At 44.3% G+C, this 27,877-nt stretch overlaps 1 protein-coding gene across 3 annotated transcripts in view; it reads left to right on the top strand.

Annotated features, from left to right (window-relative positions):
• The window catches only part of slc35c1 (solute carrier family 35 member C1), a 64,462-nt gene extending 48,174 nt beyond the window's left edge, over positions 1 to 16,288 (top strand). Inside the window, exons 1-3 of one of the 3 annotated variants that reach the window (XM_078549471.1) lie at positions 6,633 to 6,675; positions 6,778 to 7,283; positions 14,401 to 16,288. In XM_078549471.1, the coding sequence (XP_078405597.1) occupies positions 6,809 to 7,283; positions 14,401 to 14,960 (1,035 nt within the window). In that variant the 5' untranslated portion in view covers positions 6,633 to 6,675; positions 6,778 to 6,808 and the 3' untranslated portion in view covers positions 14,961 to 16,288. Of the gene's footprint in view, positions 1 to 6,632; positions 6,676 to 6,703; positions 7,284 to 14,400 lie in introns of those variants that run through there. The other 2 variants (XM_078549472.1, XM_078549470.1) reach the window with 2 other exon arrangements.
• Positions 16,289 to 27,877: the final 11,589 nt, after the last annotated feature.

The raw sequence follows: 27,877 nt of genomic DNA, 5'->3' as shown, positions 1-27,877 counted from the left end.
ATCTTCTGACTCAGAGGGGAGATCATCGAGGTATTGGCATTAAATATAAAAACAGGAAGTGCCTATTAAGCCCATCTGTTTTGTCCTGCCATTGTGGTCTATGTTCAGGGGTCACCGTAGTCATTTCCCTCTCTCGTGTCCTGCAGCTGACTGCAGCCATCAGGCTGAGTAAGTGCCTCTCACGTGTTCAGAGAAAACTGCATGTATCAAGCTCCAACTCATTTCATGAGCATGCAAAAAAAAAAGGATACTTCCTTTAAGATGTTCTCCTCGTATATAAATACCTGGACCATCAAATCAATATCTAACTATCCAACAATCTCTTTAACAGCTAACTGTAATTAGACATGCTTTAAAGAACAAAGAAAGCAGACGTTCCCAGAGGACCATTAATTCAAAAGCTGCAACAGCTCATTAAGTTTTCCCATGGGTCGGTAAAGAAAGAAAGCAGACTTATTAAAATACTGAAGTACCCAATGAATCAGTAAGTAGAATGCTGCCCAGCGTGGTACTGTGCTAGAGATGGGGGTAAATAAGGAGACAGTCTTTTCACACAGTGACCTGGAATGCGTTGCCTGAAAGGGAGGAGGAAGCAGATTCAACAGTAACTTTCAAAAGAAAATTGGATATACATTTGGAAAGAAAAATTTGTAGAGCTACGGGGAAAGGTCAGGAAAAGGGGACGAATTAGATAGGTCTACAAAGACCCCACACAGGTACAGTTGACTAAGTAAGCCTCCTTTTGATTTCAGGCATGTCATGGATCCGGCTGTCAAATGCATGTCCCAAGCCTGCGCTGGCCAACTTTGAGACCACGGAGGGGATTTCAAGGGTGGTGGTCGATTAAGAGGCCCTTATCAAATATCCAGCAGCTTGGCAGCCTTGGCAGAGCAACTAATAGAGGTGGCTGCTGCTGAGGCTACAGGGAGGCACCCTTGAAGCGGCAGTGAGAATTTTTTTTAATCAACTGTGTCATGCAGGCAGCCCTGGCTGTCAGAGGGTTGAAGTCTCCAGCGGCAGCATCGGAGCCACAGGGATGGTCCTTGCTGTGCGCTCCCCTTGTGGGCCATGGGAGCACCTGGGATGGAAAGCCGACCCCATCAGGAAGCCACTGAGAGGTCACACATTGAGAGTCGGTTTTGACACCAGTAAAATCCCGGGATTGTGGTAAAATGGCCATTTACGGCCAGATCAGCGAGCGGCCAAACTGCTGCCATTCCCATTTCTGGGAATATCCCGTGGCAGCCGAAAGATATCAGGCTTCCCTCCCGACACCTCCTGCCGCCATTTTAGCAGCCCTCCCAGCCAGTCATAGTGGGCTAGTAAAATCCTGGCCACTGATTCTTTATCTGGACTAGCCTGGGAGGGTCAGTTTGAGCAGGACTAAAAGGTAGAAAGCCCCCAGAATTCCTGAATCTTGTCATTTCCTCGCACCAGTTGGAAGCTCCCGTGATTTTGCACACATTTTGCGAGGTATGGCAAAGGAGAACTGGTCGGAGCTGCCGCCAGAAAGGGAGGTTGCTGGAGCAGTGGGGAGGGGGGAAGGGTCTTGATCACAGAGGGTGGAGTTGCATGGTGGGATTAGGGAGGTCATGGATGGTAAAGTTCGAAGGGAGAGTGGAAGGGTCATGATTATGGAGTACCAGCGCAGGTTATTTCTGTGGGCCCCACTCCTGCATCCTGTCTGACTCTGCTGTAAACTATCTTAGCAAGACTGATTGCCAAGTTTACTCAACAGCTTATCAACAGCAGTTCCAAAGAACTTCATTGGACGTCAGGAGGAAGGCAACAGGATCCTTATTAAATACGGAGATCAACAAGGTCACAAACTGCTATTTCAGCCCAAGACCTGAGATGTGACGTGCTCCGCTCCCCACAATGATGAGGACCACCTGGAAAACTTGGATTGCCCTTGCCCTGGCTTTCCTTCCCTCCTCCACTGCACTTTCCACTGCCCCTTCTCACCCCCGCCCCACCCTGACCACTTTACCTGACTGCCAGGGACAAACCCAATCTCGCGGGCTCCTGCCACGCGAGCTCCCACTCCTGCCCACCTGGCCTGGTCCACGCCAGAATCCTGAAGTCGTGAGAAGCGTTACATAGATACAAGTGCTTCACTTTTTCTTTACGGAATGTGGGATTGACCTTTGTGGAGTCCATTGGAAGAATATTGCCCTTTTTCCTCCCGCCATTCCTGTATAGTCATAGGTCAGTTTGTTCCATTTTCCTACCAAGGCTGATTGTAAGGGAAATGCACAAAATATCGGGCCGCAATGAGGAAGATGGGCTCCATTTCTCCTCTAAACTAGAGAACGGTGCCATTTGTGACCCTGCAGCAGCAGACCGATAGAAAAATGTTGCCAAACCACACTGGTTCTGCCATTGGAAGACACAACACAAAGGATCATGAGGTATAAGTCATACCTAGTAATCTAGATTTCTGTAAATTAAGCTCCTGAAACAATTCAGGTCTTATTTTTGCAAAGGGATTCAATGTTGCTCCGTGAGGCGTGGGAGTAAATTTTACCATCCAACGCCCCCAGTGCAGAGCTTCACACAATCGGGGCTGGGTTTAACGGAGACAGATCAGGAGGCTGTTCCTCCCGTGCCTTCGTAAAATCGGGTGTCATGACATTGGGTCAGCAACCTGACAACGTGACGCCTGTCTGCAATAATCCAAAAGGCAAGCGGGGCCCGAAATCACAAACACGCCGGCCTCCCAAAAGCAATCAATTGACTGCTGACTAAAATTTTTCGTCCCCAACCCAACCGGGAGTAAAATAGCGCACAATGATGTCGGGCGAGTGTCCCAATATCATCGCGCGCTCGCACAATATTTTGCTCGGTGGGCGCACGCGGGTGCCGGAGCAGTGCCCGCCATTAATTAACAGGCCACTTAAGGCCCTTAACAGTCCAATTGATTGTGATTTTACCTTGTCTGTGGGTTTTCTGCTCGTCGCACGGGCAAAATGAGCAGGCCGACATTTTCAAAAACCTCATCCAAGGGTGGGATAAAAAGGGTCAGCAGCATTATCGGTGTGAAAAGTGAGGAGTTTTGGAGATAGTTTGCAGCTGATTGCTTATTGGTACTTGGCAGCTTCATCTCTGTTTGGGCTTCATTCTTAGCATTCCCAGGCTTCATTTCAGGACTCATTGCTGTTTGCCAGGCTCCCCGAGAGTTCAGATCGTATGAACCCTTCCAGGTCTCAGATAGCCTTCCCTTACTCTGGTAATTGTGGTCTCCGCTGGAGGCACTTCCTCTGAGGAGGAAGAGAGGGGCAGAAGGGGGAGGAGACCAGGTGTCCCAATGCAGCTTCCAGGGCAGGGACCTGTGGGAGGAGAGGCGCAGGCACAAGGGGCGCAGGGCCAACAGGAAGTCCAAGGAAGAAGGGGCCGTGGCAGATGCCACTATCCTGCTGCCAGGGTTTACAGGCAACGATGCAGCTACCTCAATATGTCTGAGGTGCAATGCCGAAGGAGGCCCGCCTCTCACTGATGACCACAGCCTCCATCTGTCAGATGATTGGGCCTGAAATCAGCTCCAACCATGAGAGTAGACACCCCATGCAAGTGGCTCTGAAGATCACAGCGGCCCTCAACTTCTATGCCTCCGGTTCTTTCCAGGGCTCAGTGGGGGATCTGTGTGGAGTCTCCCATTCGGTTGTCCACAGTTGCGTCAAGCTGGTGACAGAAGGGTACTGACCTTTATTCTTTACTATTTGGATGAGGCCAGCCAGGCTGAGCGAGCCAGAGGCTTTGCAGCGATTGCTGGGTTCCCCCGCGTCCAGGGTGCCATCAACTGCATACATGTGGCCATCAAGGCATCAGCAGGTCAGGCGGGTGCCTTCGTCAACACGAAGGGCTTCCACTCCATGAACGTGCAGATAGTGTGTGACCACAGGATGCAGATTCTGCAAGTCTGTGCAAGGTACCCTGGCAGCCCCCATGACGCTTACATCCTCAGACACTCCCAGGTGCAGAGGCTCTTCAGTGCTCCAGCCCGACTGGATGGATGGCTGCTTGGTGACAAGGGCTATCCGTTGAAGAAGTGGCTCATGATGCCTCTCCGCCACCCAAGAACCGAGGCAGAGAAGCGTTACAAGTCATGACTCCACAAGGGTGATGGTAGAGAGGACCATTGGTCTTCTCAAGATGCTCATAAGCATCAAAATGACTGGGTTGTCAATGCTTCAGTGCTCAGAATGCTCAGGCTGAAGACCATATTTGGATAACCCTGTCTTATGGGACAAAAGGTTTGTTAGTTTTATCCAAGGAATGTGAAGAAATCTTCTCAGAGTGATTTAACACTATATATGTGGAGTCTGCTCCACTGCAAAGTGTTTTATTCTAGACAGCTAGGTGGTGAAGAATAGAACTGGAGCCTAACTTTTACACACTTATAAGTTTTTTTTTAATTTACAGAGACAGATATTACAAACCTCCAAACCCAACCACCACAGTTTCAATCAGTTCTACTAATGGGAGCACAAGTGAATCCGCAATTAATGCTGACCGCCTGAATACAATTAAACTTAATTAATATACAATTAACAGAAAGATGGTCTAATTTGAAGGCAAATTGACCAATTCATGAATTTCCCTTTTGTATCTGCAAAAGTATCACTGGGCATGAATTTTTTTAAAGCATGCACAGATTCAGTTTGAAAAAGGATGCAGAACTTAAGGTCAGCAAATCACACTTACAATCAGGCTGAAGTATCTGTTTGTTAGACCAATACTCACAACTAACATGAAAATGTCGGCACAGATGTCCATAAGTGTTATTACAACTAAGTGTTAAGAATTAATTTTAAGACATTGGAACCACTCCAAGACCTAATGGAGATTACCAACAGGTACATATCTACACAGAATAATTAACACACATCTCAAAGTTGAATATATAAAGTCATGAACCACCGCACTCCATGAAAACCACATTGCTGTCTATATAAAACTAAAAGGCACTGAAAGCAAGTGGTGAGAGGCACTGGAGGGTGAGGGCACCCGCAATAGGTTTGCCAATCTTCCCAGGATTGTCCTGAAGTCTCCAGGAATTAAAGATCGATCCCCAGGATACTGCATACATGCAACTCAGGGAGAAAAATTATCACGACACCATTAAAAAAAATTGCAGGTGTTTTTTTTTTCATTTCCTTTCAATATCTGTTAGCTATAAAAATATTGGAGGCTGAATAAAAAGGCAGTATGACTGAGAGTCAAGCATCATCCAATCAGGTAATGAAGAGTCTGTTTGCCTTCCAATTGGATGTTAAGAGGATGGACATGTCGAGCAGCCAATGGTAGGAGTGTAGAGGCGGGACAGGAGAAAGCAGGAGGTCATGTGATAAAACCTCCACGAATACGACCAATTAAAGTTGGTAACCCTAACCGGGGCGTGGGATCTGCGAGCATTGAGACGATGAGGATGGGCCCCAAGTCTGAAGACAGTACTAAAGTACCTAGCCGTTGTCAAGTCTGGCATTCTTGTGTCTATCTCTACTGTCAGGCGTGATTGAAGCTAAAGAAATCATTTCGTGCGAAATCATGTTATGTTCCGAAATATTTTTGTCAGTCAAGTAAAAATATTTGCATCAATTGCTGAATATTGTTGCCACACAATAATGGGGTGAGCAGCACTGTCGGAGGTGCTGTCCTTCATGAGACGCAGAGGTTTTCATGGAGTGCAGTTGCTCATGACTTTATATATTCAAGTTTGAGATGTGTGTTAATTATTCTGTGTAGATATGAACCTGTTGGTAATCTCCATTGGATCTTGGAGTAGTTCCAATGTCTTAAAATTAATTCTTAACACTTGGTTGTAGTAACACTTATGAACATCTGTGCCGAAATTTTCTTGTTAGTTGTGAGTATTGGTCTAACAGATACTTCAATAAAAGCAAAAAAACTGCGGATGCTGGAAATCCAAAACAAAAATACGTGGAAAACTCAGCAGGTCTGACAGCATCTGCGGAGAGGAATACAGTTTTTCTACTTTTTCTATTTTTCCTTGGTTCTGATGAAGAGTCATACGGACTCGAAACGTTAACGGTGTTCCTCTCCGCAGATGCTGTCAGACCTGCTGAGTTTTTCCAGGTATTTTTGTTTTTGTTTTGAAACAGATACTTCAGCCTAATTGTACGTGTGATTTGCTGGCCTTAAGTTCTGCGTCCAAGGCTCCTTCTGCCCTCTCAGGTGGATGTAAAAGATCCAGATTTTGAAGAAAAGCAGGTGAGTTATCCCCGGGTGTCCTGGACAATATCCCCAGAGGACACCACTTAAAATGAAAAGATTAGCTGGTCGTTGCTAACTGTGGGATCTTGCTGTGCAGCCACATTTCCTACCCCTAATCAAAAGAAAAAAAATAGTTCTTCATTGACTGTAAAGGGTTTTGGGTATCCTGGGGCGGTGAAACTAGGCGCTATATCAGTGCAAGCTCTCTCTCTCTGGAGTGATGGGCAGAGGCAGCTGTAGAATGGTGCTACATCTCCGGTTGCTAAGCGACCGAGGGAATTGACACACGGATGGAACGTTACCCGGAAATGCAGCGAGGCCGAGGCCGGCCAGCGTCTTGTACCTGTTCCGCCGGGATTAGCTGTGACATTGTGCTTGTGTGTCTCTCTCTCTCTCTCTGTTCATTTGCTTTCGCTTTATTTATTTATTTTTTTTGCATCGGTAAATGTTATTTTAATTCTGACTGTTTAGCATTTTTTTTTAAAAAAAATAATTATTGCATGTGCTTTAATCACGTTCATTTCTGTTGTACACCATGAACAGGACTCCGCTGAAACGATCGAATATTCTCAAAATGGCGTTATCCAACTTGGAGCAGGGCAATCCCGAATCCTTCATATCGAAGGCGGTGAGGATCGCTTGCGTGGTGGCTATATACTGGTTCATATCGATCACTATGGTCTTCCTAAACAAGTACCTGCTGGACAGTCCGGATCTGAGGCTGGACGCGCCCCTGTTCGTCACTTTCTTCCAGTGTTTGGTGACCGTGTTACTCTGCTGGGTGCTGAACCTGCTCAGTGTCCTGTGCCCCGCCACGGTGGAGTTCCCTTCGATCAGGTTCGACCCTAAGATTTCCAGGGAGATCCTCCCTTTGTCCCTGGTCTTCATCGGAATGATCACCTTCAACAACCTGTGCCTCAAGTACGTCGGAGTGGCGTTCTATAATATTGGGCGTTCCTTGACCACTGTCTTCAACGTCCTGCTCTCCTATGTGATTCTGAAACAGACCACATCGTTCAGGGCCATCTTGTGTTGTGGGATCATTATAGGTAAATGAAGAATGAATTGTTACTTCCCTCTTCCTGCTGCCTCACAGTGCGAGCAGTTAGTTTGCACGGTTTCCAGAGAAATACTCGTGCAGGCGATAATTAATGTTATTTATACGTGCGAGGTAAACAAACAACAGAAAAGTTGCATTTATTTAATGTCTTTACATTCCTGTGACGTTCGATTTAAATTAATCAAACATTGACACCACTTCAAAGAAGAAGACAGTAGAAGGTGACCCAGCAGCCTGGTCAAAAAAGATAGCTGCAAGAGTCTTGAAGGAATTGGAAAGGAGCCCGAGAGGCTTGGGGAGGGAATTCCAGAGCTTAGGGCCCAGGCCTCTGAAGGCATGGCAAAGGAAGTGTCGGTGCAGACTCGATGGGCTGAAGGGCCTCTTCTGCACTGTGTGATTCTGTGAAGTGGGGGATGCAGAAGAGGCCGTAGTAGGAAGAACGCAGATTTCTTGGACCTTTAGACAAAAGCAAAAAACTGCGGATGCTGGAAATCCAAAACAAAAACAAAAATACCTGGAAATACCTACAGTTCTGTTGAAGGGTCATTCGACTCGAAACGTTAACTGTGCCCCTCTCCGCAGATGCTGCCAGACCTGCTGAGTTTTTCCAGGTATTTTTTTTTTTTCTTGGACCTTTGTTGGGCTGGAAATGGTTCCAGAGATGGGGAGGACCAAGGCCATGGCAGATGCCATAAAATGTGGATAATTGTGAAGTTATCCACTTCGGTAGGAAAAACAGAATGGCAGAGTATTATTTAAATGGTGTAATAAAATGGCATGTTGGCCTTCATTGCGAGAGGACTTGAGTGCGGGAGCAAGGATTTCTTACTGTACAGGGCCTTGGTGGGACCACACCTAGAGTATTGTGTGCAGTTTTGGTCTCCTTACCTAAGAGAGGATAATCTTGCCATAGAGAGAGTGATCCGAAGGTTCACCAGACTGATTCCCAGGATGGCAGGATTGTCGTACGAGGAGAGATTGGGCCGACTAGGTCTGTATTCACTGGAGTTCAGAAGAATGAGAGGGGATTCTCATTGAAACATATAAAATTCTGACAGGGATGACATTTCCTCTGGCTGGGCTGGGGGGTCTAGAACAAGGGGTCACAGTCTCAGGATACGGGGTAGGCCATTTAGGACTGAGATGAGAAACTTCTTCACTCAGAGGGTGGTGAACCTGTGGAATTCTCCACCACAGAAGGCTGTGAAGGCCGGGTCACTGAATATATTTAAGAAGGAAATAGATAGATTTCTGGAGTCTAAAGGTGTGAACGGGTATGAGGAGAGAGCAGGAGTATGACGTTAAGATAAAGGATCAACCGTGATCATATTGAAAGGCGGCGCAGGCTTGAAGGGCCGAATGACCTATTCCTGCTTCTATTTTTCGATGGTTTTTTTCAAAACTTACTAAAGGACAAATTAAATTTTTGACAATTTAGTAGATCTTCTTAGGTAGTCTCTCAGGATCGAGGATGACTTGCATCCACTTCATTTCGATGGGTCTGTGTTGGTCTCCTGGCTTGATGATAGTTGTATGGTGAGGGATATGCCAAATCGTATGGTTGGTTACAGCTTGTGGTTTAATGCAATTCTGCTGCTGCTGACCCACAGCACCTCATAATTGTGATCTGCTAGATCTTTTCTGAATCTATCCTATGTAGCACATTGGTAGTGCCACACAACATGATGGAACATGTCCTCAGTGTGAAGATGGGTCTTTGCCTCCACAAGGACCACGTGGACAGATTCATCTGTGACAGGTAGGTTGGCGAGGGTGAGGTGAAGTAGGCATTTCCCTCGGTTCTGTCACCACCTGCCACATGCCCAGTCTGGCAGAAATATCTTTCAGGACTTGACCAGCTCAGTCAGTAGTGGTGCTACTGAGTCACTCTTGGTGATGGTAATTGAACATCACCACCTGCAAGTTCGTCTCCAAGCCACTTACCATCCTGACTTAGAAATATATCGCCATTCCTTCACCTGTCACTGGGTCAAAATCCTGGAACTCCCTTCCTAACAGTACTATGGGTGTACCTACACCACATGGACTGCAGCGGTTCAAGAAGGCAGCTCGCCACCACCTTCTTAATGACAATTAGGGATGTGCAATAAATGCCAGCTTAGCCAGTGACACCCACATCCCGTGAAAGATGAAAAAATAGTCCCCCACCCAGAGTAGATTCTGTGCCCTTGCTACCCTTGGTGTCTCTTGCAACTGGTGTTCAACATGGAGGAACACTGATTGGTGGAGAGCAGTAAGCGATAATCAAGAGATTTTCTTGCCTATGTTTGACGTGATGCCATCACAATTCATGGGGTCCAGAGTCAGTGTTGACTCCCAGGGCCATTCTTACCTGACTGTTCCCACTGTGCCATCACTTCTGGTGTCTCACCTCACATCTGTTCAACTGATCGGAGAAGATATGCCCAGGAATGGTGATGGTGGAGTCCGGAAGATTGGCTATAAGACATGATTTGGTGAGTATGACTATGTCAGGGTTGACTACTCTGTAGGACAGCTCTCCTAATTTTGACACAAGTCCTTAGATATAAGTGAAGGGGACTTTGCAGGGCCAGGTGTACTTTGTCACTTATGGCACCTATGTCGTTGATACAGGTGTTCTGTCCAGTTTTATTCTTATTTCACTTTTCTGTTGTGGTTTGATCATTGTTGTCAACTGCCCCTCCGTTCAAGGATGATGCCCATTCAGGTTTGAGATTTTCTTCATGGGCCTTCGTGTGACTGAAAGGGCTGATTCTCAACCCAAAGATCTTAGGGCAAATGTGGCAGGACACCTCACAAGATAGTGGGATTCGGAGTGCAAAATTTGTTTCCCTTTTATTCCTTCTCTGCTGCTGCTCTGCCTCGTCATTAAGACGCTGACTCAACGTGTGTTGCAATTTGGACAAGCTGTCATTCTGAACGATTGGCAGCAAGCTCCCCTCAGTCATTAATGTCAATGCTGCTGTGCTTCAGGGAGAGCTTCAGCATGTCTTTGAAGTTTTTTTTTTGTCCTCCACTGGAATACTGGCCGGTTAGGAGACGGTTTTTGGCCAACCAGACACACTGTCCGTCCATCAAAGTTGACTTTTCAGGAGTTTTGCCTGAATGTTTGTGGAGCTGCTTCCAGAAGGACACAAGTGTTCGTTCAATTGTTCTCCCATTGAATCTGGAGGATGCAGCGGAGGCATTGCTGATGGACTTTCTCTAGCACACTCTTATGTGTCACCAATACACAGTCCAGGTCTCTCTGCAGTACAGCAGCATGGTGACAGCAACTGCACTGTGCACTAGGACTTTAGTTGACTGGTGAGGGTATTCATTGTCAAACACTCGCTGCTGTGGTTTGTAGAAGGCTGAGCTGGCACAGCTGATCCAGTGTTGTATCTCCTTATCAGTGGTGGTCTTTTGAAAGAGGTAGCTGCCAAGGTATGGGAAATGCTCAACTTCCATATTCCAGAGTGTCTCCTTCAACATGTATGGGAGTGGAATGACCATGTGTGGGTTGATGTGAGTTTTGTTTTGGCAACATTCAAGGACAGGCCAAGTTTCTTGTATACAGAATTGAAACGATCGAGAGTGGCTTGCAAATCTGGTGCAGAGTGAGCAATGACACTGCAGTCATCCGCAAACTGTAGATCATGTATATCTGTGGTGGTTGGTTTAGTTTTGGCATGGAGGCAGCTGAGGTTAGAAATTTCCATCTAGACGGTATTTGATAATGACACCAGAGAGCAGTTGATCTTTGAGGTAAATAGCCACTGTCAGGTAGATTCTAAATAGTATGGGAGCTATTAAACAGCCTTGCTTGACCCTGGTCAGGATTTTCAAGGCATTTGCTTCAGATCTCCCATTGAAGACAATTACAGCCATTTCATCATGGAGCAATTGCAGGACTGTGATGAAGTTTCTTGGAAATCCAAATCTTTGGAGCACAATCCATAGTGTAATTACTGTTAGGGGGCCTATGAACTTCTCCCATTTGTGACTTCTTACCTTTGTTATTTTTTAATCTCTACCCAAACTGATTCTACCATTTGATCTTTGGCTCCTAAGGTCATCTCCATAGTACTGTCATCCTTAATTAACAGTGCTACCTCTCCACCTTTTCCGAGCTTCCTGTCCTTCCAAATGTCATGCATCCTTGAATGTTCAAATCCCTGTCTTTGTCATGTTGCAGCCATGTCTCTGTAATGATGATCAGATCATACGCATTTACTTCTATTGTTGGCTGACAATTCATCCGTTTTGTTATGACTGCATGCGCATACAGATACAAAGCCTTTTAGTTCTGTCTTTTTACTATTTTTGCAACCTCTAGCCTTATCTGCTGGCACACCCTTAAGCTTGTACGATCTCTTTTCTTGCCACACTCTGACTATCATTACCCTTATTGCTACCTTGCTCTCTTGCCTTGTCCTCTCCCTTTAATTTATCACATCTTCCCTCACTTGATCGCTCACCTCCACTATTTAATTTAAAGCTCTGAATCTTCTAATGCGATCCATCCTTCCCTTTTATTTTTACTATTTATGTTTATAAAAGACTTTTGGGTTCCCTTTTATATTATCTGTTAATCTATTCTCATACGCCCTCTGCCGCATTTACTTTTTCAGTCCTCCACATTTTTTGTACTCCGCTTGATTTCTCACTAAATTATGAACCAGGCACTTACCAGAAACCTCCTTTTTCTGTTTTATTTTAATCTCTATGTCTTCAGTTATCCAGGGTGCTCCAGCATTGAATGTTCTTCCTCCCCCTTTCTTGTGGGATTATATCTAGTTTGTACCTGAATTATCACTTTTTTGAAGGCCTCCCATTGCTCATTTGCTGTTTTACCTGTCGGTCTTTAATTCCAATCCATCGAGGCCAGATTCCTTTACAAGTCTGTGAAATTCGCCCTCTAGTTGATTTTTTTTTCCTTTTCTTTTCCATAACTACTCTAAACCTACTAATATTGTCATAACTGATTCCCAAATACTCCTCACTGAGACATGCTCCACTTCCACACCATTCCCCAGAATTAGATCCAGCACCATTTCCTTCCTCATTGGCTTGGAAACACACTGAGCAAAAAAGTTCTCTCGTAAGCATTTCAGGCGTTCCTTCCTCTCTCTGCCCTCTTCCTCTCTACACTGTTATTTTCCCAGTCTATATAAAGGTAATTGAAGTGCCCCATTATCACTACTATATAGTTCTTGCATCTTTTTGAGATGTGCCTGCCATTTCCTCCTTTATGGACTTTCTACTATTTGGTGGCTTATAGTATAATTCCAGCCAAATAGATTGTGTCTTTGAACCTTCAAGTAGACCATCACTTTCTGATGCTGTAACAGTAGCTTGGATCAATACTGCCACCCCCTCTCCTTGTCTGAGCCGGGTCTTGCTTTTGCCACTATATCATAATCCCATGTGGCCATTTGTTCCTGCAGCTCATCCACTTTATTCATCTCATTCTCTGTGCATTTATGCTCTAAACCCACCTTCGTTAGCCTCACATTTCTCCTCTGATCCCTCCTATTAATTAACTATTTATTCTAATGCTCTTTGTATCACTCGGTCTTCCCTGTTCCTTGTATCTCCTTTCGACTTCTTCACAACACTAATTAACAATGTTAAGGCCTATTGAGTTCCAACCCTTCTGTTTTGAGCAGGGTCCTCCTTAACTGTTACAGGGATCTGAAAACCACCCTGAACCCTGCACCATTTCTCCAGCCACGCATTAATATGCCTTATCTAACTGCTGTTATTCTCACTAATACATGACATTGGGAGTAATCCAGTGACTACTACCTTCAAGATGTTGCTCTTTAACTTCTTCCCTAACTCTGTCAGTAGGTCCTCAACCCTTTTCCTACATATATCATTGGTCTCACAACTTCTGGCTATTCCCCTTACCCCTTCAATATGTTCTGCACCCTGTACATGATGTCCTTTACCCTGATACCAGGGAGGCAACAAACCATCGAGACTCCTGTTGGTGTTTTCAGAAACCCCTGCTTATCTGACTATCAAATCTCCTATCACCACTGCATTTCTACATTTTGCTGTGTCCTTCCGCACAGTCATTTACCCCACAGTGCTGAGGATGTGCTCTAGGCTGTACTGCCTCAAGGTGATGTGAGAGCACCACAGTCCTGGAGGAATCCTGCAGTGCCTGCATCTCCCTACCCTGTCAGGCGGCCCCCAACTTAACTATCCTCCTGAACTCTCTGTTGCTGCGAGACCAGCTTCTGGAACATGCACTCTGGGGAAATCCTTAGCCTCCCGGATGCCCTGCAGTGACTCTAGCTGCTCCTCATGCTCTGAAATCCTGAGCTTAAATCTGAGCAACTGGAGGCACTTCCTGCACATGTGGTTATCCAGGACACACACACAGTATCCTGGAGTTCCCACATGACATAGGAATTGCAGACAACTGGTCTCAAATAGAAGCATCAAGCACAAAACCAAAGAGTTAACATTTTTTTAAAAAAAACCTACACAAGTAAATGGTTTGGCCACAGTTAGAATATTTTGGATGCCCTACTTTAGAAAATGCGTTCAAACTGTTACTGAAAGGATACAGAAGATATTTACCATGATGCCAGAAATGAGAGTTATTAGTTATGAAGAGAGACTAGAGAAACTGAGACTGCTTCAACAGAACAAAGGGAGCCAAGGGAATGCCTGATCGAAGTGTTCAAAATCCTGAGGCGTTCTGTTGAGTTGAATTAAGAAAATGATTTCCAGTGGAAGGTGAGTTTGCGCTGAATTTGGGTGAGCAATCCAAAGAATCACCTGAAACGTTTGGGAGTGTAAGGGTTAAACAAGCACACACACATTCTCAAACGAAATGTCAACCCTTTTCCTATCACCTCTCCATGGTTAAAAGGTAATGCACATTATGTCAAACCAGGTAACAGCCATTATTTTTGTCTGTAAGTGAACTGGCTGGAATCCCAAGACCAGTTTGAAGGACTGTAACTTGCTGCAGGTTCCATTATTGTCTTAACTACATCATAACCAAAACACTTAGCGGTTTAAATAATCAAAGGAAACTAGCTGAATATTGAAAATGTAGATTGTTCTGCCTCCTTATGGTTTCTATCATTTCTTTCCCACAGGTGGTTTTTGCCTGGGATTAAATCAGGAAGGTGTAGCAGGCAATCTGTCCTGGGTTGGAGTAATGTTTGGTGCGATTGCCAGTTTATGTGTATCCCTGAATGCCATATACACAAAGAAGGTTCTGCCAGCTGTAGACGGCAGTATCTGGAGATTGACCTACTACAACAATGTCAACGCCTGTATACTCTTTCTTCCATTGATTACAATCACTGGGGAATTGAAGACTTTGTATTACTTTGACAAGATGAGCAGCACTCATTTTTGGGGTGTGATGACCTTGGGAGGTGTGTTTGGTTTTGCAATTGGATACGTCACAGGGCTGCAGATTAAATTCACCAGCCCCTTGACCCACAATGTCTCTGGTACGGCCAAAGCATGTGCACAAACTATTCTGGCAGTGTTTTACTATGAAGAAGTGAAGACCTTTCTCTGGTGGACAAGTAACATAATGGTCCTCTTCGGCTCCTTTGCATACACCTGGGTAAAGGGACGAGAGATGAAGGAAGTGCAAGATGAGACACTAAACAAGAACTGCGAGAGGAGTGAGGCCGGAGTCTAAAATATGGGTATTCGATCAGACTTGATGTACAGTGGAAGCTTGATTGTCTGCCATGGTGGAGGGGTGCCCAGATGGTTAGAGAATGGAAAGTGGCCAACAATCAAGATTTCACTACAACTCTCCCCTTTTATAGCACTCCCTCTTCACCTGACCAACGAGGTGGACTGCCTGCTTGAATGGGCGATCAATATTAGCTGACCTGCCCACATCAAGTTCTCCAGATTGCCAATGCACTCAACGCCCTTGCCACCAATGACCAGCGATAAACATTAAACGCATCATGCTCAATCGCAACGTATCTTCAGCAGCCACCACAGTCCCAATATCAACAACTTTGAAGCAAATAGAAAGCTGGACCTATGTAAGGGCACCCTCTATGCTGCTGAGTAGCCAAATGGCTGATTATTGACCTCCGGCAACTGGATTTGCTGGCAGATGCACTAACACACCACTCCTGTTATCCAAGTTCATGATTATCTCTTGAAATCCTTGTGGTTAAATGAAATTTTACTGTACATTAATTAGAACATCTCCAGGGAATACTTTTTTTCATTGACTATAACTTGGAGATTGGTTTAGAGGACTTGCTCATTTAGCATTTTCAAAAATTGGTGGTCTTTCTTATACTGCTACACTCCCAAAGAACCACTTGTGAAAGCTGAAATTGCTTTTGCCCCACTCCTTGCTTGAGTCTACCTGGAATCAGTGTTTCACGTGGAAACTCTCTTCCCTTCCCCTGCATACACTCATCTAACCTTCTCTTAAATGCATCTGTATTATTTGCCTCAGTCACTCCGTTATACTGAGTTCCACATTTCACACCACTCCTTTTGGTAAAGAAGTTTCCTCTGAGTTTCCTATCTGATTCCTTAGTGACTATTTTATATTAATGTTCTCTGGTTTTGCTCTTTCCCATAAGTGGGAACGCTCGTGTGTTCTATGTAACATTGGGAGTTCTGTGGTAATGATGGGGGTGGTGTTTAAATAGCAATTAGACAATTCAAAGAGGTGCAGCGTGATCAAAGGAGGTTTTTTTCATTTGCTTGAAGGGGTATGCATTGTTTTTTTTTAAAACACTGTGAGGGCAGAGAGCATCTTCAGGATAACGAGAGCCTGAGAGGTGTTCTTGTGAGTTTTGCCTGAAGTAATATGATTGTATAAATTATTTTTTATATTTTCACTGAAAGGGAAAACACATGCAGCAGGATTGAAAAGCACTATTTGATTGTTGGGGATTTTCTATGTGTACTGTGCAATGGGTCTGTGCGTGCCAATTAAAATCTGTCTAAAACATCTTTGATATTCTGAAAATAAACTAAATTTTTTTTTATCGCTATTTCATACTCCTTTTTGGTTTGGAAGTTAATTTCAACAGTATAACACAATTTGTTTTTAGGCAAGTTAAATATTGGTGAAGTGTATAATTTTATTGTTTAATATGTCCTGCTTTCAGTTTTCATATCCTGCATTGAGGCAGGTTTGTTTGACCTTCTTGCAGGCGTGTTGTCACAAAACAAGATCGAATGACAAACTCTACAGAACGTGAAAGGAAATGCCTTCACAAGTCAGATTAAATGATTTTACAACTAATTATTTAACAACGCTGTGTTCAGTGTTTGCAATATGGGTAATTGAGGCTAAAGGTTACATCTGAAGCTGGAATTTGAACTGTAGTTTCTGCCTTTACACCACATCGGGAGATTTTAACTTTGCGAGTGTACCTGTGATTTGGGTGGAAATAACAATCGGGACAGATGTAAAATAGGATTGTCGACTCGCCATCACCTGTTTTCCACTATTACTCAAATTCTGCCCCTGGAACCAGTATGTTTGATTCCAAACTTGTTTAACAACCTCAACTCTGAAGAAATGTGTTCTAACCTTTTGAACCAGGAAATTTTTTTATATTAGTTTATGGGATGAGGGCGTTGCTGGCTAGGCCAGCATTTATTGCTTTTCCCTACTAGCCCTTGAGAAGGTGGTGGTGAACTGCGTTCTTGAACTGCTGCAGTCTGTGGCGTAGGCACAGCCACAGGAAGGGAGCTCCAGGATTTTGACCCAGTGACAGGGAAGGAATGGTGAAATAGCTCCAAATCAGGATGGTGTGTGTGACTTGGAGGGGAACTTCCAGGTGGTAATGTTCCCATGCATCAGCTGCCCCTGTCCTCCTAGCTGGTAGAGGTTGTGGATTGAAAGGTGCTGTCGAAGGAGCTTTTTGAGTTGCTGCAGTGTATCTTGTAGATGGTATACACTGCTGCCGCTGCGTCGTGGTGGTGGAGGGAGTGAATGTTTGTGGATTGAGTACCAATAAACAGGCTGCTTTGTGTTGAGCTTCATGAGTGTTGTTGGAGCCGCACTTATCCAAACAAGTGGAAAGTGTTCCATCATACTCCTGAGCTGTGCCTTGTAGATCGTGGACAGACTTTGGAGAGTCAACAGGTGAGTTACTCTCCGCAGCATTCCCAGCCTCTGATCTGCTCTTGTAGCCACAGTATTTATATGGCTAGTCCAGTTCAGTTTCTGGTCAATAGCAACCCCCAGGATGTTGATAGTGGGGGATTCAGTGATGGTCATGCCATTGAATGTCAAAGAGTGATGGTTAGATTGTCTCTTCTTGAAGATGCTCTTTGCCTGGCGCTTGTGTGGCACAAATGTACTTGCCACTTAACAGCCCAGGTCTGGATATTGTCCAGGTCTTGCTGCATTTTAATATGGACTGCTTCAGTATCTGAGCAGTCGTGAATGGTGCTGAACATTGTGTTTTTATTTGCGAACATGCCCACTTCTGACCTTATGATGGAGGGAAGGTCATTGATGAAGCAGCTTAGATGGTCGTGCCTCAGACACTACCCTGAGGAACTCCTGCAGTGATGTCCGGTAGTGGAGAGTGAGTGCTGAAGGTGGTGGATGGGGTGCCAATCAAACGGGCTGCTTTGTGTCAAGCTTCGTGAGTGTTGTTGGAGCTGCACTCATCCAGGCAGTCTGAGATGATTGAAGTCCAACAACCACAACCATCTTCCTTTGTGCTAGGTACGACTCCAACCAGTGGAGAGTTTTACCCCTGATTCCCATTGACTCCAGTTTTTCTGGGGTTCCTTGCTGCCACACTCAGTCAAATGTGGCCTTGATGTCAAGGGCACACTCTCTCACCTCACCTCGGGAGTTCAGCTTTTTTGCCAATGTTGGACCAAGGCTGTAATGAGCTCAGGAACTGAATGGCCCTGGCAGAATCCAAACTGAGTGTCAGTGGGCAGGTTTATGCTGAGTAAGTGCTGCTTGACAACACTTTGCTGATGATCGAGAATAGACTGATGGGGCAGTAATTGGCTGGGTTTGATTTGATCTGCTTTTTGTGTACAGGGCATACCTGGACAATTTTCCACATTGCCAGGTAGATGCCAGTGTTTTAGCTATACTGGGACAGCTTGGATAGGGGCGTGGCAAGTTCTGGAGCACAAGTCTTTAGTACTATTGCCAGAATAGTATCCAGCGCCTTCAGCTGTTTCTTGATATCACGTAGAGTGAATTGAATTGGCTGAAGACTGGTATTTGTGATGCTGGGGACCTCCAGAAGAGGCAGAGATGGATCATCCACTGAGCACTTATGGTTGAAGATGGCTGCAAATGCTTCAGCATTGTCTTTTGCACTGATGTGCTGGGCTCCCCCATCATTGTGGATGGGGATATTTATGGAGCAGCCTCCTCTAGTTCATTGTTTAATTGTCCTCCACCATTCATGACTAGATGTGGCAGGACTGCAGAGCTTAGATCTGCTCTGTTGGTTGTGAAATTGTGCACTCAGTTTGGGTTCTGCCAGGGCCACTCAGCTCCTGACCTTCATTCCACCATAAGGTCAGAAGTGGGGATGTTCGCTGATTGTGCATTGTTCCATATCATTCGTGACTCCTCGGATGCTGAAGCAGTCCATGTCCAAATGCAGCAAGACCTGGACGATGTCCAGGCTTGGGCTGACAAGTGGCAAGTAACATTCATGCCACACAAGTTCCAGGCAATAACCATCTCCAACAAGAGAGAATCTAACCATCGCCCCTTGACATTCAATGGCATTACCATTACTGAATCCCCCAATGTCAACATCCTGGGGGTTACCATTGACCAGAAACTGAACTGGACTAGCCATATAAATACTGTGGCAGGGAATCCTGCAACAAGTAACTCACCTCCTGATTCCCCAAAGCCTGTCCGCCATCTACAAGGCACAAGTCAGGAGTGTGATGGAATACTCCCCACTTGCCTAGATGAGTGCAGTTCCCACAACACTCAAGAAACTTGACACCACCCAGGACAAAACAGTGCTTGATTGGCACTACATCCACAAACATTCACTCTATCCACTACCATCGCATTGTAGCAGCAGCAGTGTGTACTATCTAGAAGATGCACTGCAGGAATTCACCAAGGCTCTTTCGATAACACCTTCCAAATCCACAACCACTACCATCTAGAAGGACAAGGGCACCAGACAGATGGGAACAGCACCACCTGGAAGTTCCCTTCCAAGTCACTCACCATCCCGACTTGGAAATCTATCGCCGTTCCTTCACAGTCACTGGGTCAAAGTCCTGGAACTCCCTTCCTTCCTAACAGCACTATGGGTGTATCTATACCACATGGACTGCAGCAGTTCAATGTGGCAGCTCACCACCGCCTCAAGGGCAACTAGGGATGGGCAATAAATGCTGGCCCAGCCAGCGAAGCCCACATCCTGTGAATGAATAAAACAAAAATCCACGAGAGGATTTTACATTTCTATAATAAAGAGGGCCAATTCAACTTACCTTGTGCATGGTGCCATGTACTAAATATTAGCTCACTTGTCTTTGGATTGTGTTTAAAGGAAGAAATGGTTAATCTAGCACAATCTACATGTTTTGTTATTCGAAAATTGCCCTCCTTAGCTATAATTATCTTGTGAAAGGTGTAATTGTTAGGGAGCCAAACCTTGCGTTTTTTTGTGTCCATTTCAAGCATTGACGATTGGGTACAGCACTGCTTATTTTGAGGATCATGATTAAGGAAATCATTGTTGGCAAATGTTTCTGCCATTGTTCCTCTTGTGCTATTCCAGGATTTTCATCTCTAGTTACACAGTACAGTGTAGACGGATTGGCATGCTATGGGAACTGGGTTTGGATCTCCTTCAATTCCTTTCTCTTAAGATCTTTACAACCAGCGGAGCAAGAAGCCCTTCATGAAGTCTGTCTTGGGTTTGAAATTAGTAAGCATTTAACAAAATGGAGAGGGAGTGAGGAACAGCTAATATGTTGAAACAAAAATTTCTTATTCTATAATGACTATTATGCTTAATCAGGATTATTATTAATAGATAATGTGGAGTGAAATGCAGAACCTTCGTATCTCTGGGTTTTTCAACCATCCCAGGCCACATGAGAAGGCAGTGAATGATTCACTCCCATGCTTCTGAGAGTACTGCTTTGAGCCAGTGAGTGTGGGAGATTATTGACCTCCACTCAGCACCTCCTACGCCAAAGGATAGGGATTCAAATATAAATTGTATAAACAAATGGAATATAGTAGTAAATTGCCGATGGCTTTGCCACACAGTTGAAGAATAGAATTGTTTTTTATGTAAACATGATGGTGACAAAGATTTCAGTGACCTGCTTTTTAGAGCCAACAAGTGGCCAGAGCCTGTAATTGTCAATGAAGTAGCAAAATTGAACGGGAAATGTTGACAAAAAAAAACTGACTAAAAACAACTGTAAGGTTTGTGGACACCCTAGGCAAGAATTAAATAAAAATATATTTTAAATCAAGTCTGTACTGTAATAAATTGGAAGATTAAGACCATTCCTGGTAGCTAATCTTGTTAAAACCGCTGCTGAAATACAAGATGGCATCTTTTGCACAGGCATGAAGAGATTCATGGTGTGGTATGACCCTGTACAACAGGATGTAAGAACTGGAGATTAGCTTAATTGTGACACTCTTACTGACTGTTAAATGTCACAACCATGCAAGCACAAGACTTACCCTTTGGCAGAATGGCCTATTATCCTTGGCATTTCTTTAAACATGTTTGTACCATGGGCCATTTTATTAAGTTAAAGGCTCTTTAAAAAAACTAAGTTTTTGCTTTTTTTTAAAATTACTTGAACATCCAGAGTAAGAAACAAAGTGTATTTCATATACTTAACTCCATCTCATTTCTCAGAAACATCAGCAAAATAATTAACCCCACATCTTGTTCCTTCTCTGGGCTGGCTGACTTGTTTTTAACATGCTTTTGTCTCCCTATAATATTGAATTGCATGATCAGTCTCCCTGCATTTTGAGCTGCCTCACAGTCCTGTATGGTTCAATGGTGGTTCCTTCTGCAGTTCAAATGGCCATCTTGTTTTTTGCAATCTGTAGCCGTCGCAGTGCTGTCATAACGCCTGAAGAAACGCACTGGAATTTAGGCCAAGAAGCAGTCCAATGTTAGACTTTCTTGTGGTCACCATTGGTACAAAGCCTTCGCCTGCCCCAAGTAAGGCTATCAACGTAGATGGGGAGAGAAACCTCCAACAGCAGCAGTTCCTGTGTCTTCAACTCTTGGGCAGACCACATGTAGCAGATCACCAAATGGTGGATAATAGCAAAATACTGCGAATGTTGGAAATATGAAAGAAAAACAGAAAATGTTGGGAAAACTCAGCAGGTCCGACAGCATCTTTGGAGACGTCAACTCTGTTTTTCTCTCCACGGATGCTTTCGGACCCGCTGAGTTTTTCCAGCATTTTCTGTTTTTCCACGGAATGGTGGAAGTGGGTCTCCAGCTTCGACTCCAGGCAATATGATCGTGACTTGGTTTTCCCAAAGAAGAATAGTAAAGTTTTTTTTTAATCATCTAAACATGGTCACCTTACAAAGAAGGAAAGGCAAAGTATCTTTGCAGCCATTCCCCAATCCTGGAATTACTGATGATTGCAGCCTGTGAAAATGGAAGTGTGCCATTATGAGATGCTAATAAAACAGAACTTGTGTGGGGTTGAATGTAGGCAGTCGTTCACTCGATGAAATGGAGTTTAAGGAGTGTTGAGTTTGGGTCAGTGGCAGATGTCTTGGGTGGGCGTATCTCTGCTGTCATGTCAGGACCTGACCCCTGACCTCCACAGGTTTTCAGCACCAGGATCTGTAAATGTCTTCAAATCATCCCACAGTGTAAGATCTACTATTTAGTTAAAATAAGTTACGCAACAAGAGGGGTAAAGTGTGCATGGTAGGCCTGAAACAAACTATCATTTAAAGAAAAGGCTATCTTCATTCTTGGTACAGATTTACCTGAGAGGGGGCGGAGACCAGGTTTAAGGGATGTGGGATCTGAACCAAACAGAGCACTAATGTGAAAGCATCTTTGGTTTAAATTTAAGCTGTCCAGTGGAGAAAAAAAACAAGGTGGTTGTTTGAACAGCAGAAGGAACTGTGATTGAGCAATACAGGACTGTGAGGCAGCTCAAAATGCAGGGAGACAGATCATGCAATTCAATATTGTAGGGAGACAAAAGCATGTTAAAAACAAGCCCACAGAAGGAACAAGGTGAGGGGCTAATTATTTTGCTGATGTTTCTGAGAAATGAGATTGAGTTAAGTATATGAGGTACACTTTGTTTTTTACTCTCGATATTCAAGTAATAAAAAATCAACAAATAACTTATATTTTCAAAGCACCTGTAAGCTGTTTTGAGCCTTGGGATATTTTATTAACTTAATGATTTATGTATGACTTCATTTTGCCATGAGTTTCTCAATCTGGCTTTGAAAAGATTAGAGGAAGCACACGCAAGAGCACAATATTCAGTTCAGATCACAACAGTGCCCTGACATTTTACCAGCGGCTAATGCGATTATACAATTGGAAAAAGAGGTAATGCCGACATACCCCTCAATGTGAGAGCCTCAGACTATTTACGGGAGCACCTGTTGCTGCTGTACCCAGGAGAATATCTAAAGTGGGTCTGAAAGTCGTAACAGTATGTTTTACTGAAAAAGAGCTTTGAAAATCTCCAAACTGTAGGAATGATGTCGAGGTAAAGGAGACAGTACATTATAGATTCACTTATAGAAAAAGACTTGAAAAATTGGGGCTAATTTCATTAGAACAATAAAGGACATAAGTGGTGATTCGATAAAAGTGCTTCAAATTATGAAGGAAGATGACACAGATGATCCAAACTGTTTCCAGTGATTGAAGAGTCTAGAACAAAGGAACATGGATATGACAATACGTATAAGAAATGTAAGAGCATGAGAAACCTTTGCACACAGTGGTTTGTCAGACTGCAGAATTCACTACCAGAGTTAGTAAATGAAGCAGAACCCATGTTAACATTAAGAATAGATTAGATAGATGATTGTCATTATATTTAACAAGCAGAAGATTATTGTTACTAACAACAATAGAGCATTAAAATACAGAAATTGGGTCAATGTCATGCCTTTTAGAGACCTGGGTATAGCTGAAATAAGCCTGTCAGATGGAAGGTTTCTTTTTCCTCTGAATAAAAATTTAACTTTTTATTAACAAATAGCATGACTTAGCAAGAAATTGATTCTATGATTTATAAAGCATGTCATTACTTGGAGTGTTGAACAGAGCAGTTAGTGATCATATCATGATCCACAATTTCTTTTATTAGGGTGAGGGTGTTGCTGGCATTTATTGCCCATCCCTAATTGCCCTTGAGAAGGTGGTGATGAGCCACCTTCTTGGAGCACTGTATTCCATGTGAATTACAGCTTTTTTGTAGCAATTTTGATACACCCGAATGGCCTGCTAGGCCATTTCAGAGAGAAGTTAAGAATCAAGCACATTGCTGTGGGTCTGGAGTTGCATATAGGCCAGAGGTGGTAAGGACAACAGGTCTCCTTCCCTAAAGGAGATTAGTAAACCAGTTGGGGTTTTACAGCAACCCAAAAGCTTCATGGTCACTAATACTGATAACTGCATTTTATTCCAAATTTATTTAATTAGCTGAATTTAAAATTCCCCAACTCTTGTTGTGGGATTTGAACTCACATCTCTAGATCATTAATGTAGGCCTCTGGTGTACATGTCTACAATGCTACCCTGTAGTTTAATAAAAAGGGTTAGATTCATTTTGCCCTGTTTTAAAAAGTTGTGTTTCCTGGACTGTTGAAATGCAGCTGGTTAGGATTAAGTATGTTTACAAAAAGACTACTAAAACCAGATTAAAAGGAGAGATAAAGTGGGAGGAGAGAGTATGGCTGAAGGGTAAAATACAGTTTACTTGCCAAACCACAACATAGATTCTCAGTGGCATAAATATAAATATTACATCAGACTCGCCGGGTGAGACTGTGCTGATGTAAATATGTAACCAGACATAGGACAGTTCCCCTCATACATCCTCAGAATATTTCCTCCCATTCCTTAATGTGGACCAACCAGGAATATGAAGTCACACATTTATCATGATTTTAGCACATAACTGGCATGAGATAAAGCTAAGCATTAAATGGATGTTTTTTATATGTTAATGGCTGAAGGATTGCACATGTTTGGATTGAAACCTCCTGCTGATTACCACGTACTTCACCCCCTCAGCTGATGAATCACTACTTCCTCCATGTTGAACACCACTTGGAGGAAGCACTGAGGGTGGCAAGGGCCCAGAATGTTCTCTGGGTGGGGGATTTCAATGTCCATCACCAAGAGTGGCTCGGTAGCAACCACTACAGACCAAGCTGGCCGAGTCCTAAAGGACATAGCTGCTGGACTGGGTCTGCAGCAGGTGGTGTGGAAACCAACAAGAGTGAAAAGCATGATTGACCTCATCATCACCAAACTGCCTGCCGCAGGTGCATCTGACCATGACAGTATTGATAGGAGTGACCACCGCACAGTCCTCGTGGAGACAGAGACCCGTCTTCAAATTGAGGTTACCCTCCATCATGTGGTGTGCACTACCACCGTGCTAAACGAGGTAGATTTCAAACAGATCCAGCAACTCAAGACTGGGCATCCATGAGGCGCTGTGGGCCATCAGCAGCAGCAGAACTGTACTTGAACACAATCTGTAACCTCATGGCCCGGCATATCCCCCACTCTACCATTACCATCAAGCCAGGGGATCAGCACTGGTTCAATGAAGAGTGCAGGAGGGCATGCCAGGAGCAGCACCAGGCATACCTAAAAATGAGATGTCAACCTGTTGGAGATACAACACAGGACTACTTGCGTGACAAACAGCATAAGCTGCAAGTGATAGAGCTAAGTGATTCCACAACCAACAGATCAGATCTAAGCTCTGCAGTGCTGCCACCTCCAGTCGTGAATGGTGGTGGACGATTAAACAGCTCACTGGAAGAGGAGGCTCGACAAATATCCTCATTCTCAATAATGGGGGAGCCCAGCACATCAGTGCAAAAGATAAGGCTGAAGCATTTGCAACAACCTTCAGTCAGAAGTGCCGAATGGATGATCCATCTCGGCCTCCTCCAGTGGTTCCCAGCATCACAGATGCCAGACTTCAGCCAATTCGATTCAAGAAACAGCTGAAGGCACTGGATACTGCAAAGGCTATTGTCCCTGACAACATTCCAGCAATAGTACTGAAGACTTGTGCACCAGAACTGGCCGTGTCTCTAGCTAAGGTGTTCCAGTACAGCTACAACACTGGTATCTACCCGGCAATGTGGAAAATTGCCCAGGTACACAAAAAGCAGGACAAATCCAACCTGGCCAATTACCACCCCATCAGCCTACTCTCGATCATCAGTAAAGTGATGGAAGGTGTCATCAGCAGTGATATCAAGCGGCACTTGCTTAGCAATAACCTGCTCACTGGCACTCAATTTGAGTTCCACCACGGCCACTCAACTCCTGACCTCATTACAGCCTTGGTTCAAACATGGACAAAAGAGCTGAACTCCAGAAGTGAGGTGAGAGTAACTGCCCTTGACATCGAGGCAGCATTTGACTGAGAGTGGCATCAAGGAGCCCTAGAAAAACTGGAGTCAATGAGAATCAGGGGGAAAACTCTCTGCTGGCTGGAGTCATACCTAGCACAAAGAAAGATGGTTGTGGTTGTTGGAGGTCAATCATCCCAGTACCAGGATATCACAGCAGGAGTTCCTCAGGGTAGTGTCCTAGGCCCAACCATCTTCAGCTGCTTTATCAATGACCTTCCTTCCATCATAAAGTCAGGAGTGTGGATGTTCACTGATGATTGTACAATGTTCAGTACCATTCGCAACTCCTCAGATACTGAAGCAGTCCATGTCCAAATGCAGCAAGACCTGGATAATGTCCAGGCTTGGGCTGACAGGTGGCAAGTAACGTTCGCACCACACAAGTGCCAGGCAATGATCATCTCCAACAAGAGAGAATCTAACCATCGCCCCTTGACATTCAATAGCATTACCATCACTGAATCCCTCACTATCAACATCCTCAGGGTTACGATTGACCAGAAACTGAACTGGACTAGCCATATAAATACTGTGGCTACAAGAGCAGGTCAGAGGCTAGGAATCCTGCGGCGAGTAACTCACCTCCTGACTCCTAAAAGCCTGTCCACCATCTACAAGGCACAAGTCAGGAGTGTGATGGAATACTCCACTTGCCTGGATGAGTGCAGCTCCAACAACACTCAAGAAGCTTGACACCATCCAGGACAAAGCAGTCCACTTGATTGGCACCACATCCACAAACATTCACTCCCTCCACCGCTGACGCACAGTAGCAGCAGCGTGTACCATCTACAAGATGCACTGCGAGAGCTCACCAAACTTCCTTAGACAGCATCTTCCAAACCCAGGACCATACCATCTAGAAAGACAAGGGCAGCAGATAGATGGGAACACCACCACCTGGAAGTTCCCCTTCAAACTACTCACCATCCTGGCTTGGAAGTATGTCGCCATTCCTTCATTGTCGCTGGGTCAAAATCCTGGAACTCCCTTCCTAATAGCACTGTGGGTGTACCTACACCACATGGGCTGCAGTGGTTCAAGAAGGCAGCTCACCACCACTTTCTCAAGGGCAGTTAGGGATGGGCAATAAATTCTGGCCTAGCCAGCAATGCTCACATCCCATGAATGGATAAAAATAATTATTGACACCAGGTTTATTTTTAGGTGTCAACTGTGGCTCAATTGGTCGTACTCTCGGCTCAAACTCAAAAGAGAATTCTGTGCAAAATCTAGGTGAAACTTTCAATGCATTAATGCACTGTTGGAGGTGCTGCCCTTCAGATGAGCTGTTGAACTGAGGTTCCATTAGTTGTCCCAGGTGGATTGAAAAGATCCCATAGTGTTATTCAAAGAAGAGCAGAGGAGTTCTCCCTGGTGTCCTGGCTAATTTTAATCCATCAACCAAAACCATTAAACTAGATTGTTTGTTGAGTATTTCATTGTTTTATGTAGTTCCAATGACACTAAAGCATTTTTACTTATGATAACCAGCCATTAGGAGGATGATGGTGGCGTAGAGGTAATGTCACGAAACTAACAACCTAGAGGCCCAGACTTCTGCTAATGGGCTCATGGGTTCAATTCCCACCATGGTAGCCGGTGGAATTTGAATTCAATTAATAAATCTGGAATTATAAATCTAGTTTCAGTGATGATGCCATGAAACTATCTTCAATTGTTGTAAAAAAAAAGTAATGCCCTTTAGGGAAGAAAATCTGCTGCCCTTACTTGGTCTGGTCTACATGTGACTCCAGACCCACAACAATGTGGTTGACTCTGAAATGTGCTGGCAGGCCTCTCAGTTCAAGGGCCATTTGGGATGGGCAGCTGATCTTACCAGTGACACCCACGTCCCATTAAAGAATGTAAAAATGTTTGCATAGAAATTGTCTCATGTTGTTAATCAACTCTCTTTATTGCTTCTGATTATATAAAAACGAGTGAAACCTGTTCTCAAT

This window comes from Cetorhinus maximus, chromosome 9 (assembly GCF_964194155.1).
Source record: "Cetorhinus maximus chromosome 9, sCetMax3.hap1.1, whole genome shotgun sequence".
Classification (NCBI taxonomy): Eukaryota; Metazoa; Chordata; class Chondrichthyes; order Lamniformes; family Cetorhinidae; genus Cetorhinus; species Cetorhinus maximus.
Note: the sequence above shows the minus strand (reverse complement) of the source record. Positions and strands in the feature narration are given on the sequence as shown.